The following is an 18,663-nucleotide window of genomic DNA, read 5'->3' as shown; positions in this document are numbered from 1 at the left end:
ACCCTGGCCAGCCCGGATGGCTCCCTCCCCCCGCAGCACACCCGCCTACTCTCTGTGTGCTGAAATCTGCTCTTCTTTGCATTAAAATACACATAGATACAGGCACACTTCCACATATTTACCCCTTTCGGATGGGGCTGTCTCTCCAGATCTTTTTTAATTTTGCTCCATTTCCCACCGAGACCCAACTGCTCCCGCTCTGACATCTGTACATTTACTCAATGTGCAATTTGTTTTCTCCACCAGGTCATTACTGAGGATACTAAATAACAGTGCTCCCAGGACTGAGCTCAGAATATCCTGTTTTATAAGCCAGACACAGGCTAATGACCATAAAGAAATCAAGAGTCCTATTTGTTATTATAAAATAGGGAACAGTTACTAAGAAATAGAATATACCTAAGGGAACTGGACTTTAGGCTCTAGATAAATTACCCAACAGCTGCAGTATACATCCTGAGCTGGGTATTGAAAACTATAAATTGAGAAGGAAAATTGCAAGTGTTTTTTTGATTATCAAATATACTTACTTGGTATATAAAAAGTAATGGATCAAATACTCAAAATGCAAAAGCACTAGCAAGAAAAACATAAACCCATGTTTTCAAATGTGTATTTTGGCACCAGATCAAAAAACGCCTGTATTTCAGGGGTCCGTAGAGCTGAAGTCTGGTTCAGACGATTATTTTAAACAAAAGGCTGCTTTTTGCTTTTAAGGCCAAACAGTTTTGGGCGGATGTTTTCCTTCTTACTGTTGACCTTCCAATTCGGAAGGTCAGTAGCTACCTTTGTTTAAGTACACGAATGAAAACACAATGCCGGGGTCTGGCTGTGACCGCCTACATGTCAAATGCTTTACCCAACCATCCCAGGAAAGGCAGATTGCCAGGAGAGGTTCAACCGTTTCCCATCCCCGTCGCCCGCTGTAATTATTGCTGTTTATAAACCTATTGCAATCACCTCGCCGGTGTTTGCAGATCATACACGACCGTTTGTGCTCTTCACCACCCGCCTCCGACACGTGCCGTCCCTCGCACCAAAAACCCCTCCATTTTTGGGGTAATTCAGAGCCTGAATTTATCCAATGTACGCCTTCTCCCCACACAGTCCCATGCCTGGGGATACACGGAGGTACCGCTGATGCTGGGCGCCATCCCCAACCGACCCGAAGCTGGATGGAGAACAGATGCTCATGGTAGTGGGCACAAGATTTCTACTGTTTTCTGGGAAAATGAGCAAAGTCCATACTGTGTTATTTATGTCACTCAAGAAGTAGTAGCTGGACTGCTCTTTTTACCACGTACACTCCATACTATTTAGCATACAGGCACCCGTACTAGCAGCCTTTACTCCTTACAGACATCACCTGAAACAGCACATAAAATTGCTTACAGATCTATTCAGCGTTGAGGTATAGCAGCCATTTGCTATGCTCCTCGTCATGCTCTGAGATGAGACCCCCCCCTACCTTGGGTAGAGCAGCCAGCTCCTAATAACGGAGCTAATAACTCCTAATATCTTCTGGAGTCATACTGATGGAGACCAAAGCCCGACCAAATACCAGGCAAGCTTTGCTAAGGCGCTGCCTGTTTGAAGAGGGAAGAGGCTAATTACACAGTAAATTACAGATTAAGGGGTGCCAGCAACACTTCAGCAGGACCCTGCAGTGCCACTGCGATGCGAGGGGTTAAAACGCAGTGAGGCCAGTGGAGGCTGGATGCTGGAACCATCCACCGGCACCAAACAGGGTACACAGCCCGGGACACGGCCAGGCCACCGAGGCTATTTTTGCCAGGGTCTGTCATTACCAGCCACGGACAATTACTATATTTAAAGTTCCAGACCCATAGGCAGTGCCTTACTTTATCGCCATCAAGTACAAGGGCTATTCTTGGATTTACAAGCACAAATTGTAACCACAGAGCATTTGTTTTTATCTCCTTTTTCTTCAAAAACCAAGTCAAACTTGCGTATCTCAAGCCACGTGGCAAACTGCCTTAAAACCCAGGGGTCTCGAGGTAGGAGAATGCGTTTGGAAACATCTCTTTACATTTTCTTTACCATAAAGTGACACGGAAACGCAGAGGGAGGAAGGTTTGCTGCCCCGCATCAGTGCATTAAATGCTATCGAGCGCTTCCCTGCTCCGGCACCTGAAACGCAGCGCCCTGGGAGGGTGTTGGGCAGCGTTTCGCCCAGTCCCCTCCTGCCAAGAGGGCGACTGTTGGCAGACAAAAGGCTCCTTTTTGTCCCTTACCTTTTTATAACTCCCCTCCCCGGCCGGCGCGGCTGCTTTCCTGATGACGTCACCCATGCCATCACCCTCCCGACTCATCTCCTTCGCTCCCGGGTCCTCACGTGGCCGGTGAAACGCTCCCCCCGGGGCATCTCAGTCTTTCCTCCGCTCTTCAATCGGCACCATGGGACCAAACGCTCGTCCCCAGAGCCGAGACCTGCGGCAGCCCACCGTCCCCTGCCCGGGATGCCTCCCCGGCCCCTCTCGCCTCCTGCCCGCTCCGGAGCACCTTGCTTTTCCCTAATAAAGTCAACGGCAGCGCCGGAGCCTCGGCCAGCTGATGAGAGGGAGGCGAGGGCTGAGCCGGCCAGGGAAGCCGCGTCCTCCTCCAGCCACTGCCAGCGCCGGATAAAAATAGCCCCGAGCCCTCACCGGCTACACAAGGGCAGGAAAAAACCCGGTATCTGATGTCAAAATCCAAGCCTGGCGGGGTAGTCACGGCTAGAGCAGGCAGGAGGAAGGGGCTTTCTCACAGGGTTTTCCCCGTGGAAGTTATCCTAATGAAATTCCGGGGGTCGGAGGAGTTGCCCACGGCCGCAGCAGTGAACCCAGGCCGAGCCGGAGCACCCTCAGCCCTCGCACGAGGATGGGCAGTCATGGCAATGTCAACCACAAGATGAAGTTTTTTTTCCCACTCTTTAGACAAAAAACACCAGGAGGACCCAAGGGGGCTATTTCTTGGCTAAACCAGCCTTTTAAGGTACAAAAAAAAGTTTCTAGGAATTAACCAAGAGCTCAAAAAGGCATTCAGCCTTAACCTGCCGCCCGCCTTGTGGGCTTGCAGAGCCTTGGGACGCCTGCAATGCCTCATCCCTGCTCAGGGGTGGCCAAGCACCCCAGACCTGGCTCCCGGGGGGCTCTGCAGCCCCCAAACCTGCACCGCTTACAGCTCCAGCTCGTGCCTCCAGCAGTCCTGCCTGGAGACTCAGGCTTCCCAGGCACGGCTGCTGCTCCCCGACCCTGCGCAAATCCTGCTCAGTCCCTGCTGAGATCCCACCTCCGTCTCACCCATCACGGAGTGCGATGTTCGCTCCGGATCAGCCGCGGGTGGGCAGCGAGAGGCAGAGATCACGCGCTCGAGGCCGGCATTTCTATAGGGAATACTTAGAAAGGTGGAATTGATGCCACAATTTCTCAGTGATCCTCAAAACGTGGCGCAGCAGCAACAAAAGTACTGATTTCTGGTGCCACACAACCACGCTGCATGCTAGATGAGTAATTTTAACAACCCTCCAAAGTTTACATGTTTAAATGACATATCCAAGTCATGTTGACATCATTTCACCCAAAATGCGTATTCTAGTTAGATCACCAGCTCTAACGACATACGAACCACGCATCACGGCATTACTCTACTCTGAAATTTCAGGAAAAAACAGTAATAATAAGCAGGACTGTTCAATTCCATTCTTGTCCCACAACACTGCTTTGTAACTGCAATTCCCAAATGAAACAAAGTCATTCTCTGGATATTTAATTATTTTTAGTTCCCCTCCACCACTGACTCATTGTGTCCTTTCCTGCTGTTGCTAAATTAACTTCCTCTCCTGGCCGTGGGGATGGATCCTGACACAATAAATCTGAAAAAATAATAAATAATAAATCTCACAGCCCAAGAGGAAGGATGTGGTAGCCAGGAGCACTGGGCTGGAGGCTGAGCTTGCAATTTGTCACATACTCCCCCCCCTGCCCCAATTTGGGACAAGCTCCCGCATCACCCTGCCCTCCGTTGTCAGAGGGGGATGTCCCCAGACCCGTTCCTGGGCTGAGCTGGGGAGCCCGGCCCGGTCCCGCTGCGCCCGTAGTACCCAACGCGCAGGGGGAAGGATGCTGCGTGAACTCCCATCCCTCCGCAAACTGACATCAAAGTCAGCCCTAAGGGAAGGAAGTGACACAGTTTATCGAAAATATTTTTAGCGCTTTTCACCTACATTTAAAAAAATGGTTTATCCCCCGTTTCAGGTTTCAGGCCAGCTCACCTCTGCCCTGCCCTCCGAGCCGGGATGCTCCAGGACAAGCCTCACGGAGAGGCAACCCCTGAGGAGATCCCACAGAGCTGGTCTCAGCCTCCAGTGAAAGCCCCGCTTCCAGCAGCCGCCTCGTCCAACGCAACAGGAGAAAACCAAACGAGGTTAAGAAGCACGGCCGGGAGCCCCTGCACCCCCATAACCATTGCTGGGGGCAGATTTGGGTGCCCTGCTCGGTGACCAGGACCAGACCTGGCCCTGCACTCCTGGGAGGGGCATCTCCCCACTAGCAGAGGAACGGCCAATTTAAACCCTGGATATCAAAAACACAAGACGAATGAATTTTGTGATTGTCTCAGTGCAAGGACCAAACCCTTCGGTGTTTGTCTCCTTCCCCACCCGACGCAAAAAGCCACCGCAGGCAGACGGGCAGCAGGGCTGCCTGCACGGGGCAGCCCAACAAACTCCCGTGACCGTCCCTCCGGCAACCGGCCTCTGCTTGAAACACCCCCCCACACCCCCACCCCCAGCTACTGGGTTTAAACAAACAAAAAAAGGCAATGTCAGGGGCAACACCGTCAGGTACGCTCCACGTTGGCATCACCAGCCAAGGACTAGCACGCCAGACTGCATCAGAAGGAAACTGGCCTCCATGGCCACAGCCACGGCTTCTCCAGCAGCCCACGGCAACGCTGGCGGGGGGAGGGTGGGAGAGGTGGCCATGGCCACCTCAGCCCAGTTTGCTTTTTATAGCATGAAGGGAAAGCTGAGAACGGGCGTATCTGGAGCAGGTCAGATGTGTGGGAGCACGGGGCCACGGACCCAGCGCCGCGGGGAACACACCGGCCGGGGATGACAGTGCTCGAGTCGTCCTTATGCAAGGCGAGGAAATAGGACACATCAAGTTTTGTGTGCTTTAAACATGCACTGACTGCATATGGACAAGCAAACAGCTAAATTTAACTCTACTGTGCGTACGTAACGCTTGCTTGAATCAATGAAAAAACCCTCAATGCTGTTGGAGCATACTCCACCGGGGGAGGAAACCACCACCGTCCCCTTTCTGTTGGGGATCAGCTCCCACACACCGCCGGTTACCAAATCAGTGGATAAAACCCCCTAAATTCCCAGCAAAGTTCAATGAAAGCATGCCAAGCACCCTCCCTGCGAAACCGGCGTTCGTGGCCATGGGGCGCTCGGGCCAGCATACGGAGGTGGCTTCCAGATTCATAGAAATCTCAAGTTGCCAGAACTACTTCGCAAAACGTTTATTTTATTGTAAAGTTTGGAAGTAATCTCTTCAGACAGTCCCTCCAAAGCACAGCATCCTTCCAGCGCAGAGCGGCCGGTACAAGGCACTTACAAGTCACTGGAAATTTAGGGATGAGATGGACCATGCCCTCCCCCTCAATGATGCTTCCCTGAGTTTTTGCGCTCCAAATGCTTTCCATCTAGTTCGCAGAGCTCTTTCTTTTCTACCTCTGCCTAAACAAGAAGGCCTTCAGCCTCAGCTGTCTAAAATGCAGGCTTTATTTTATTTTATTGTAAGTGGTTTGGGATGCAGGGTCAGCGTGCTCGGCCACATCAACTGTGGGTCCTCTGCTGTACCACTCTGCAGCGTCCCTCCAGCCACAGGCCAGCAGCTCTCCGGCTCTGCCAGCGCTCCACGCTGGGTTTCGTGGCATTTGAGGTTTTCTCCGAGGCCCGTCTCTTGAGGTTATATTCTGCCACGAGAATCTGTATTCACTTTAATGAAAAAGATGATGACAGCCTGGTATTTTTACATGCCACGAAAGCCTACAAACCCCTGAAGATATCAAACAAAAGAAACCTAATAAAAAAAAAAATAATTTTATTTTTAATGAGCCCTTCATATTTTAAGCTTGTGATTTTTATTGCCCAACTTTTATGGTTTGGTGCTTGGTGGGGACCTGGGAGCGGTGGGGGCCACCCAGCCTTGCCTGGTCCATGCCCTGGGCAGCCAGCCTGACCCACAGCGACACCAGCACCTCCCCACTGCAGGGCTCTTTCCAACCAGCCCCCCCGGAGAGACACGCACAAACCTGGCATCACCAGAGCAGCAGAGAGTCAAGGCTGATGCACGCACCCAGACCAGGTCCCAGGAGAACACACGGGGCCGAGCAGGATGCTCCACACACCCCAACCCGCCAAAGAAATTATTTCTCAGCAAATAAAAATCTCATTTTTCACATCAGATTTTCTTTTTTTTTTTTTAATTTTCTTTGCCTGTGTAAAGCCTGGTAACATCTCCCGAGAGACCCTCCCGCCAGCAGATAGCTCAGACCGTGACTGATGCCAGCGCACAGAGCCAAAACCGGTTCCCAAGGGCAACTGCCTGTTTGGAGTCTCCTGCCTTAGGCTGGGGCTACGGGCGCCGAGGGGTTTTTCCACTTTTAGAGACGCATTAGAAATCAACCCAAGGAGACGATGTAAATCCAGACATATTACCCACTCGTACAGCGGTGGCAAAGACACACAGACGAAGGCGGTAACACCCTGAAGAGTCCTGTTTTGCTCCATGCAAAGGTGGACCAAAGCGAACTGAAACATTAGCTAAGGCTGCAGGCCAGTAAAGCACTGCTAATACACACACTAGAATAAAACCTTTATTTCCATGCTAAGGCCCGGATTTGCACGCTGGCCTTTTATACTGCAGGAGCTCGGGACCTCACAAAACGTAGACCCACTGTGCAAGAGCCGACATTGCTCTTGTAAAACTGTAGGAGCAATATGGAGCCCTAAACGAAACGTTTGGCATAGGAAAAGAAATCGGTATGAAACAGGAAAAGAGAAATAACTAAGAGAAAAATACACAGCGGGAAGAGTGGCTGCAGCCTCCAGGATGTGGTCATGGGAAAGATGTCAGACGCTGGGACGTCCTGACCATGGAGGACCCGGCTTAAATTCAAACGACGGACCTGACTTAGCCACATTCAAAACCCCAGGAGGACCTAGGGCCACCTCAATTTCAGAGAGCAGCAGTGCCAGCTCATTTATGGTATGAAACAGGACTTCGGAGGCAAGGCACAGCATGCAACAGGAATACCCTCCTCTTCCTCAGCACCCACCTGCGCTGTGCCCTGCCCTCAGCACCCTCCCTGCCGCGGAGCTCATGTGCCAGCCGTGACGTGGTCATGTCAGAGTTTTTCTGCTGAATTTCTCCAAAACAAACACATTTTCAAGTTTTCCCCCTGCGTTGGCTTGTTCCTCTATTTGGTTTATTTTTAGTTTATTTAGCAGCTTCAAAAAAAGGGGCGAGAAGAGGGAGGCGAGCAGAGTTACATGCTGCCACCCTCCTCCCCTGGGGCACTCCGAGCAGCCATCAAAATCCTATCATTGCTGGCTTCCAGTCGGATCCGAAACCCGGGATTGCCGTCCACAAAAGGATTAAAACTTGGCCTTTAGGTTAATGGGTTTGGGAGGGGGCTGGGGCTGCTCCTAATCTTTGCAGTGTCGTAGGAAGGTTTTGAAACAGATTTCATTTGAAAAGACCGTTTCTCTGGACTTTTTTTTTTTTTCTACGATTTGCATGCTTTCTGGCTGTTTTCACTCTAATATTTATTGGTTTGGAGGAGAGGAACCAATTCATAAACAAGCAAGTAGATTAAAGCAGATAAAAGGCGGCAGCAGCGCTGCCATCGCAGCGAGCCCAGTGCATTAACATGCAGGGATGCTGGCCAGGCCTGCGCCGCAGCTCGGCATCGGCTCGGCTCGGCATCGCTCGCCCACCACCATGGCAGGACCCGCTTCCACCCAGGAAACAATGCGCAACCTTTAACCCTTGCGTTCCTACAAGTATGCCGGGAAAACATCCGCTGCGCAGAAACAATGGCACCATTTATTAATGCACTAGACAGCAACAGGCTCCGAGCTGCAGAAAAATCAGATCCCCTCAAAAGGGAGGCTGAAAAAAAAAAAACCCCAGGATTTTTTTTTTTTGCAAAGAAGCTAAAAATGGAAATTCATTTCCAGAAGCATTTGCTGGATTGAAAACATTCAGTGAAAAATCTCTTCAACTCTTCTCTCTCTGTACATATATACGCTTTTGTATCTTTTCCCTTCACGATGTATTTTGCAATATGAGACATTTTGTCTTAAAACACAGACTGAAGTTTAAATTAAATGCGGTGGTGGAGAAAATGAGGATATGCCACTGTCCTGGGCAAAGCCCCGTCTCCTGAGGGTCCAGCACTGCCGCTGGGAATGCCTGTTGGCTGTTTTGCAAAACACACTCCTCCGCACGTACGCAAACGCATTTCTCAGCATCGCCGGAGCAGATGGACAGGCGTTTGTGCATTTGATAATCTGCCCGTACCATCGAGCCCTAAACATGCCATTTTCTGTGCAGGTGCACCCAACAGCACCCACCCCCTCTTTACAGGGAAATGAAGCCACAATAACAGCCCACCCCAAGCTCTGACTTACCCCACCAAAATAATCCTGACGCAAACACTGTTATTGATGCTGCCTCCCCCAGCGCTGCTGCCAGGCCCCAGGGCCCCCCCAGGGGACAGGGGGGGGCTGTGATGGATGCTCAGAGAAGGAAATGCTAACCCCAAAACCCATCACCAGTTAGAATCATAGAATAGTTTGGGTTGGAAGGAACCTTAAAGACCACACAGTTCCAACCCCCTGCCATGGGCAGGGACACCTCCCACTAGACCAGGTTGCTCCAAGCCCCATCCAGCCTGGCCTTGGATGATTCTTGCATGGATTCCATGCAATCCACGCAGCTCTTGCATGGATTATTTCGCGGAACAGCATAAACCACGACGAGACTGCATCTGAAAAGAATTATCTTGCAGGTCAGCTCTCATTCTTACATAAATAGAGAAAGCACTGAGAAATACGCTATTTATTCTAAAATTCCCATCGCTCTCCTACGGCAGCTCCAGAACCGCGAACCCGCAGCTCGCTTACTTACACGGAGCAGTTTCATCAGGGCAGGCAGGCAGGAGGCAGGGGCGCAGGCAGGGGCGCAGGCAGCTGCCTGACCAACCCGCCCTCCGCCGGGCGAGCGCATCCCCGGCGCCCGCTGCGCCTGCCAGCCTCACATGGCGACCACAAAAGCCCCTCGGGCAAACAGACGGCTTCTCCCCGCCACGGCCGCTACCAGCCCGCTGCCCTGAGAGCCTCGGGATGCCCCGGCGGCAGGAGCCCACGGTGTAAACCCGAAAAGGCGGACCCGGGCTGCCCGCATCCCCCGACACCCCGGGGCCGGCGGCGGGGCGGAGGCCGGCGGAGAGGCTCGGCTCGAGCGTGGAGGGCGGCTGGGATCGGGGGGCCAAGCTCGGATCGTGGGGGCCAGGCCGCGCTCGCCCCTTACCTGGTAGGAGCAGTTTTCCTGGTGTACCATCTCCGTGCATCATCCGCCGCTACCGCCCAGCCGCCCCGCGGGGTCTCCGGCCCCGGCGGGGGAGGAGGAGGAGGAGGAGGATGGGGAGAAGAAGGAGGAGGATGGGAAGAAGGAGGAGGAAGAGGATGGGAGCCCGGGCCAGCCGCCCGCCGGTAAGATGGATGCTGCCGCGCTGCTCCGCCTGCGCAGCGGCGGCTCCGGCGGAGCTCGGGGAGGGGGAGAGCCCGGTCCCGCCTCCGCCGGCGGCGGCACAAAGAGCGGGGGGGCTCCGCGCGGGGCTGGTGCCAGCCGCGCTCCTCCGCGGGGAAGCGGGGGGGGGGAAAAAACCCAAATAACCGCCCCTAGACACTGCGCTATGGCTGGGAAGTTCCTCCCCCTCCGGCCCCGGGGCGATGCTGCGGCAGCCGCAGTTCCAGCCCCCCCAGTTCCAACCCCCGCCCCCGCCCCCCTCGGCTCCATCTGCCGGAACGGGGTCGCTCCGCAGCTGAACCGGCCCCGGCGTGGCGATGGACCGCGGCTCCAAGGACCGCAGCCTGGGATGCATCGCCTCCCCGAGACGCTGCGAGACCCCGAGCTGCGAAATAAGATCTGAAAGACACCTTTCTTTTACTCTCTGCCGCAGAAACATAGCGCAATCTTTACTGGAAAAGGCTCTGCCCTACATTTCCAGCTAATTATACCTCCACCCTGCAGCGAGGGGGAACGCGGAGCCCTCTGCCATAGCACCCGCTTGGCCTGGGCTCCAACCTCGGATGCGACCTGGTTTTGGGCAGAGGGATGGATGGAGGCAATGCTTGCGCTCGCCCCAGCGCCCTTCTCCCACCACTCTAACCCTTCTCTAACCAAATTTCTCCAAAGAAAAGGCCAGTGAAGATGAGGCAAACATCCAGCGCTGGCTCTGCAGAGCCTTTCTGCAGGATGATGGTTTGGTGGGCTGAGCTGGCACTTGCAACCTGGGGACAGTGAAGTCTCTGTGTCCCAGGGCTGGGAAGCCCCTCTCCAGCACCCCCATCATTACACACACAGCAGGAATTTACTGCCATTTGCAGAATACTCCTGTGCTACCCCAAAATAGCATTGTGAGATTATCAAACTTTCTTCCCTGCTTGCAAGCTCAGGCTCGAGGCAACAGAATAGAAGGAACTGAACCCTAATTTTGCTTTCTATTTTAAAAGGAGAGACTGGAAAGAATGGCGGGACAAGTGCATAGTTTATAATTCTCTGCATTTGCAACCTGCTGAGTGCTGGGTTCTCAGTTAGCTCAAGTCAGCTCAGTTTGACTTTGCCACTCATTTTCCAGGGGGTAACACGTACCCCAACAGCCTCATTCGCAAGAGTTTGGGGTCTGGGCCACAGCTGGGTGCCAGGATGCAGCAAGTCACATGTTCAGTCCCTATTTTTGGCTGGACATGGACCATCCGAGGGGCACCAAAGCACCCAGAGAGCGACGGCAGTGCCATGGGTTGAGCTCGCACCATGCACTGCCTCTTACCCGGGCAGGCGATAGCGCTTTGGCTCGCAACTAAAAGAAATTCCATGCCTCGCCTTCCTTCGTTCATCAAATAGGGCTTTATTCTGCTCCTAGTCACAGCCAGCTGTGGCTACATTCAGAAATGCACATGACTGTGAAACCCAGAAACACTTGCTCACAGAGCGTCTCAGATTTGATTCCCCGCACCAGATGTGCCTCTGGAAAAAAAAAGGCCTTTGTGGGATCATCGCTTTGCCCCAGCTTTCCCAGCTTCTCACCCCCACAAACAGGCCAGAGCCTCCGTGGGTGGATGGTGAGTCCCCGTGCAGCTGGAGAGAAACCCCCAGACCCGCCTCAGCTCCAACCCTCCTCCTCAATGCCTTCTCTCCTGCAGGAGTAAGAGCTTTGAAAAAAAAATAGAGCTTTCATTTAAAAAGAAAAAAATAATATCTTCTGCATAAGTTTTTAAGAGAAGATGAAGTCATGCCTGTTTTTTACTGGATCTGCAAAGAGTCCCATTCAACTAGGCAGCTATTTCCAAACATCAAAATAAAGAATCCCCACTTTTCAAGATACCGCATAAATCTTTGGAAAATTATCTGCGGCAAGCTGAAAGGAGCCCCACATATTACGTAATCTCTAATGCCATTTATTATGTGCATCACAAGGAAAACTCCTGAAATTACCCCCCACTTCCCACGTGCGGGTCTATCTATAACGGCAGTGACTCAGAGCTGCTCCGCACGCAGCAGATTCCCAGTGGGAACTGCACCAACCTCCCGGCACCCAGGCCTGGTGTGGCACGGGGCAAGCCCCCCCCCAGTCTATTTAACAGCTTATTCCTTTTGCAAAATTCGGCTCAGCATGTCACCCGCTGCAGAAAAGCCACCCGTTTGCAGCAAGGCTCTTCCCTCCAGGGCGGGGAGCCCCGCACGAGCCTGCGATGCAGCCGGAAAGGGCCAGGCATTGCTCTCAACCTCTGGATGTGCTCCTCTGTTCTGCATCCGTTTGCGATTACCCGTTCAGAAACGAGGCAGGCAGGCAGGTAATAATTAAAGCAATGAGTAATTAAATTGAGTGAAAGGCTTCTGGCAGTCCTCCAGGTGGGTCAATGGGAAACGATGCTCCTGGATGAAGGCAGTGAGCAAGCGCTGCTGCTCACCACGGAGGCACAACCCAGCAGGAAGCCCCAGGAAAGCCCTGATGACCCCCAACAGCCCCTCTCGGCTGGGAAGAGAGACCTGGGGGGTACCTGCACTGCCTCCTTAGGGCATCTGATACCACTTATGTGATGATCTAGACAAGTTTTCCTGAAGCTTTCCCCCAAACCAGCTCCAAACTAGAAATGTGTAGTTCAGAAAGCCCCGGAGAACGTCTCCAGGGGGTCTGATACCAAGCCGGGGACACCCGCACGAAACACTTCCCTTCAAGCCCCCGCTTCCAGGTCTCCTCCAGAGGGTCTGGGAAGATGCTGCTCAGAGGCAGGGTCAACCTTGGCTGAGCAGCCCCCCAGCCTGGACCTGTGCTGTGGTTAAGGCGGGCCACCAGGAACAGACCAGGCCTGATGCCCTGCACGCTTGCAGGGCTTTAACGGTGAGGACACAAGAAATTCAATCCCATGGCGCAGGCAGCAGCATCCCTCCACTTACTCCCCGCAGACACACCGCTGGGGCAGCTGCTCCGCAGAGAAAGAAGACACAGCTTTACCAGACACTCTCAAATTCTTGTAGAGAAACAACAGGATTTCATTAATTACCCATCTACAGAAGGAGAAAACACCTGGTATCCCCAGTTCTGGGGGAAAATATATATAAAATATATATACCAGCCGTATTCGCAGCAGCAGGTGTCAAACGCAGGCAGCGCCGCTCCTGCAGGCAGGCTGGCCCTGCAGCCCCATCGCAGCCCTCGGCGCTTTCCCTGGCTGCCGCATCTCTGCCCCAGGCCCAAGGCAATCATTAACAGGGGAGAAGGGGATATCAGCCGAGGTCATCAACTCTCCCATCACCATTCCTACTCGGGGAAAACACTCCTTAAAAAAAACAAAGCTGCGCAGTAAAGCCAAACCCCCCTGTTCACACCGCCTGGGAGCAGAGGGCAGCCGAGCGGTGCACGTTCTCACCGCCGCGGGAGGGAAGGGAAGGAGCCCGGACGTATTACTCACATGAAAGCCACAGACAGCCCTTTTCCTGATGTGTTTGTCATTTCTCACTGTCTCACACATTTATTTTTACACACACGTGTCCGGCGCTGTGTGCCTGAACCCCACCAGCTGCAAGGACTCACAGAGCCCTTTAGCCCAAAAACTATGCAAGGGGAAAGGCAGCGTTCCTTCAACAAGGCAGGCTAGCGTTGGGTTCCCTTGTCTCCAATGAAAACACCAGAAACGATTTCCTGACCACAGTCATTCCTCGAGGGACCTTGGCAGGTGAAGCTGGGAAAGTTTATTTTTCAGGCTGGTATTGGCCAGCCCATTTGGTTGATACAAAAAGCTAGTCTAAATTAATAAGTTTTTTTTTCTTCAAATTGCAAACCAAACATATAGCTGGATCAATTAATATGCTTTTCCGTCAGATCTCAAAATAAACATACAGCTGGGTCATGTACCAGGCAGAAATGAGGTAGAAGATGAACACCGCATCACTTGGGCACAGCAGAGGGAGAGGCAGGGAGCCCGCCCCGAGCGACCCCCACCGGCCTCTCAGGGATGCTCCTGCTGACCCCGAGCCCATGGGCTTGCCCAAGCACAGCAAGCTTGCAGGGAACCAGGAATTATATACGGCATCACGGGATTTCAGCTTTATTTGCTGATGATTTACTAGGAGTGATGGATTTAGCTCCTCTTTAAGCCAAGCTAAAGCTTTTCCAGGGTTTAAATCTAGCAAGGAAAAAAAGAAAAAGATTACTTTTTTAATCAGTTAATACTAGACATCTGCTTGGAACGGGGAATATTTGTTTGGATTACATACATATACAATGCTTTAGACTATTACTTTTTTATTTAAGGAGGATGATGCTGAGGTGTTTTCCATCATTTTGGATGCGTAACTCTTCTCTACAAGGCGATAAACCTCCAACAGTTTAAGAATCCAAACAGTGCCCTTCCCTCCTCCGCGCTCCTGTTACTTCCACAGAGGTTTCTGGAGCCCTTTACAGACAGCAGCGTCACAAACCCCTCCTGAAACACGCGGGTACCAACTGTTCAATTTTTAGGATAAAAACTTGTGTGCTGAAATGTTGGAATAAAACTCTTCTTGTTCCTTTGAGGACCAAATATGACTTTATCAGGGAAATGCAGGGGAAAAACCCCACTCTATAGTGAGTTACTATTAGTTTGGAACTTGTATGTGACCAGGGAATAAAGGAGTACCAGGAAGGATACCCTCTGCACTGTTATTTTGATGCAGAAGTGCACATCTTGCGCTTTTAACAGCCTCATGCTCCATTTTTCATCTAAAACCATCACTTTTCTCCACATCCTTGCCATTACATAATCGAACCATGATTTTCTCTTCCCTCAAAACATGGAACAGAAGGTGACAGTAATTTCACATTCTGGTACCTCCGATGCACAGGATGTCAAGCACTTTACAGGGAATTGGAGTGAATAATTTCAGTCACCCAAGTACTTACTACTTTCTGGTGATACAAAAGTGGTAAAACATATGGTAAACAACCAGAGTTTTCCATGAAAACCATCTAGAAAGACTCGCTGGTACTGTTGCACAGGCTTACTTTTCAATTATACAATTTATAAGCTGGATCACACTTGCTTAATACAGAATTTACACGGGGTCTGATGATGAGCAGGCATGAAAGCCCACCAAGTATGTCCTGCTAATGAATGGCATCTACCAGCTCCTAAGGAGCCTGGGGAGAAAGCAACAGAAAAGCTACAGCTGCCTCTTTGCAATTTTGTTTATATTCTTAAGAATAAGCCGCTCTTTGGGAAATGTAATATTGACAGTATGCAAAATGCTATGGAGAACGTGAGCTTTTCAGCAGGACAGGGTGAACCTCTAAGTTTTTGTACTAGCATCAATAAATTAAAATGATGCAGCCCACCTCGCTCTGCAATGCTACTTCTGTCCCATTTGGGAGGGGATTTGTAGCAAATCCCATCAGCTACAGACAATTTTCAGCATTTTTAGCCTGTGCACACAGACGGTGCCGTGCAGGAGACCCGACGTTCAGTGAAAGCAGAGGGGCTGGGTTAGCTGGCACCAACCATGCGACACTCTGTCACAGCCTATTATTTTTACATCGCCTCTACCCAACCAAAAATCAAACCTCACCCACCAGTTCTCCCCACAGCCGCCGTGCAAACGAGCCCCAGGGCTAGCTGACCCCCAGCAGCATCCCCAGATGGCCGATGGACCAAGACGTGTCCCCGCCAGCGCTGCCCGGACCAGCTGTGCCCGACCTCATCCTCCTGCCTTCGCCAGGAGCAGCCAGGCACCGGCAGCCGGGGCATCCGCACCCAGCACGGCCACGCCGCCGGCTGAAATAAAGGCGAGACCCCCCCGATTTCATCTCAAAAGCCCATTTTCTGCTGCGAGCTGTGCCTGGGTGAGGGGATGCTGGCACCAGCTGGAGGCACCCAGCAGCTCCCCCAAAACACCTGAGATCTTACATGAAAGATTCCCAAATCTGCAGCCCTATAAATATTGATAGATAATAACTCAAAATCATTAAAGCTGTTTCTTCTGATGCATGAGCTCTGAGTAACGTCTTTGTCAGATCTCTTGGATAACAAATTTGGTAGAAGTTTTTAACGGAGCTAATAACCCAGTTTCGTGTTTTCAAATTCCCCTTACCATGCAGCCCGCTCGGGCTTGCTGTGTGCAGCTTGCAGGCAGGCTTTCCTATCCCTCCTCCACCACTGATTTTTTTTTTTTTTCTTCATTTTCATTTTTCAAATATAAATTTCTTTTATATTTGCATTGGCCCCCCATTACGCAGCCTTGCATTTTAACAAGAAGGCAGGGAGAGAAATTAATGTATTTTCCAACAATGAAGAGAGAAAAGGGGAAAAAAGTGGCATGAGAAGAGGGGGTAGAGAGAAATTTTCCCTGAAAGGTTGAAGGACAGGGTGGCCTTCAGCTTCGTCAGACTGGGGACAGCAGGAGTTACACGGAAATGCTGATGAGCTGGAAGCAGGTACAGAAATCCCACGTCCCATGCTCAACACTTAGCAACCATTAAGTTACTGGTCTGGGGCCAAAAGCAATTTCTGGATGAAATATTAAGCCCTTTTAATTGTGGCAAAGTCCCAGAAACTCCAGCCCGGCCATGCAGGCAGACAGCACTATAACCTGCATTTCAATATGGGCGATTCATTTGCCTTTAGCGTGGCACTTACCAACAGGCTGCACCAATGTTCATCCGATAACAAAAATTAGGCGCCGAGTTATCAATCATAAATTAAGCCACTGACCCCACGGGAGTCAGAGGGCAACATCTGTGGGTGGGGATGGGATTATCCCTCCGCCGGTCGCCTTGAGCCCGTCTATCCCTTTCCATTCCCCTCGTGCTCTCCAGCAGGGAGCAGCTGAGAGGGCTTATTTCTGGGCTGGCTTTATTTTGCAACTTTATTTTAATTGCAAAATGGATGGTAAAAGCACAGAACGGGGACTCGCAGGCTGAAGAAGTAAATAAACCATACTACAAACTCACTCTGAAATTAAGTTTCTTTTCCAGCCAGCCAAATACCATAAGATAGTAATACAAACAGGTAACAGCAGTGTCCTTTAAATGCTTCCTCAATAAAAGCATGAGTTTACAGAGACAAACCTCCCTCTGAGTCATGGTCAGGATAAAAATAGACAGAAGGGGATTCTTCACACAGCTCTGAAGTCTCATGTCCCTAACTCCAAGCTCACTGACACAGCCTGGAAGAAATACACCCCTTTTTTCGGGTCTATTTATACTATGCGCACAACTCCCCCAAAATCAATAAGCCTTCAGAGAGGTTCAGACTCCTACACTGTTGGGATCAGGGGTTTTTGGAAGGGTGCGATTACTGTGTGGGAACAAACCTGGGTCCATGCGTGCAAAACCTGGCTCTTGTTTTAGGTCTATTTTACATTGTCAGCCTTTAAGAAAATGGACGTAAATCTGATTTTCTGAGTTTGACTCACAACCTCACTGTCACTTGAGAAAGAAGAAAATAATAATCCTCTTGTGCTGTAGCAGCCTGTAAGGTTGGAAAGCTAATTACAACTAATGGACACGGCACATTTTGCAATGGGTATCAGTTACAAGCTCCAAAAACAATACCATCAGCGATAAGAAACCTCATCCCTGCCCGGTCCTGACACCACAGCCCTCCACGGGAGACTGCCGGGTCGCAAAACCAGTATTTAAAAGAAGGCATGGAGTTACATCCCTCGGCAGGGCAGGCACACTAAGCATGAGGCTGGAAAAAGCTAAAAATAACAGGATAAGCAAGGGTGGATCCCAGCTGAGCCTTATTAGTCATGGAGCGAAGGAGCCACGCGGGGCTGCTGCCTGGTGGCAGAGCCGCACCATATAAGAGAATGACTCTTGTCTCTGAAATCAGATTTTCCCCCTCTCCTGTTCTGCCTCAGGCACACTCTTTTCCTCCGAGCAGACTTGCTCTGGCAGCCTTCAGCTCCTACTAATAATATGGTGTATTGTTTTCTGCAAGTCTTTAAACGGAATAAAGATCACGGGTGATTCATTTTAAGGTGTCTGCTGGAATCGGACCAATATTGATAGGCAGGCATGTAAAGGGTTTATTATAGGTTGGCTTTTTTTTTTTTTTACTTACACCATCTTTGTGTCAAAATTGAACGTTTGATGTGAATGACGACTGAGTCACAGATGGCAGAAGAGCCTAGCAAAGGCAGCGCTTGCTCCTGGAGGATTAATTGGGATGAGTAGAAAGGGTAAGGTGCAACGCGCCGTGTTTTATCTTGGGATGAAGCCATAGGACAACAAAGGGAACAATCAATAATCAATCAATATTCAAACACGGCTTAACGTGGTGGGAACCGCCTCCAAGGCTGCTCCAGCAGCACTCGGCCACACCAGCCTCACCATTCGCCTCATCTTCTCCCTTGGCGCTAATTGCAATTACAGCACCACACCGGTCCTCCCACTCTCCACCCAGCCAGCGCCAAAACGAGCAGGGCCATCGCCTTGCCAAGGGGACGCGAGTGACACCGTCCAGTCCCTCAGCCCAGCAGATGCGTAGCAGCCCGGTGCCCATCCTGCCCGGGCTCTGCTGGGTGGGTGCTGAGGGCACATCCCAGGGCCACCTCACCCAAAGTCACGCCGTCGCCACCTGGACATCCCAGCCCAGCAAAGGCACTGCTGGCAGCTTTCCAGCACCTCAACTGTGAAAATCCCTGGGAGTGCTCAAAATACCTGGGAGCAGCACGTCAGGGCCACGTTTGCACACAGTGGCTCCTTGTTCCTGAGGCCAAAATGCAGAGAATTACCGTTTGTTCTCACGACGGGGGCTGTCTTTGGAGCTTCTCTAAGCACCACATTCATCCGAAACAGCATTCCGCTCTCCGAGCCCCTTTT

At 51.4% G+C, this 18,663-nt stretch overlaps 1 protein-coding gene across 4 annotated transcripts in view; it reads right to left on the bottom strand.

Annotated features, from left to right (window-relative positions):
• The window catches only part of SCHIP1 (schwannomin interacting protein 1), a 183,138-nt gene that overhangs the window by 9,973 nt on the left and 154,502 nt on the right, over positions 1 to 18,663 (bottom strand). Inside the window, exon 1 of one of the 4 annotated variants that reach the window (XM_063338188.1) lies at positions 9,609 to 9,993. The exons of 1 other annotated variant lie outside the window; for it this stretch is intronic. In XM_063338188.1, the coding sequence (XP_063194258.1) occupies positions 9,609 to 9,638 (30 nt within the window). In that variant the 5' untranslated portion in view covers positions 9,639 to 9,993. Of the gene's footprint in view, positions 1 to 2,255; positions 2,575 to 9,206; positions 9,321 to 9,608; positions 9,994 to 18,663 lie in introns of those variants that run through there. 2 more of the 4 variants (XM_063338186.1, XM_063338187.1) reach the window with 2 other exon arrangements.

The sequence above is a fragment of the Chroicocephalus ridibundus genome, chromosome 6, assembly GCF_963924245.1.
Source record: "Chroicocephalus ridibundus chromosome 6, bChrRid1.1, whole genome shotgun sequence".
NCBI lineage: Eukaryota > Metazoa > Chordata > Aves > Charadriiformes > Laridae > Chroicocephalus > Chroicocephalus ridibundus.
The sequence above is the reverse complement of the archived record's forward strand: the minus strand, read 5'-3'. Positions and strand labels throughout refer to the sequence as shown.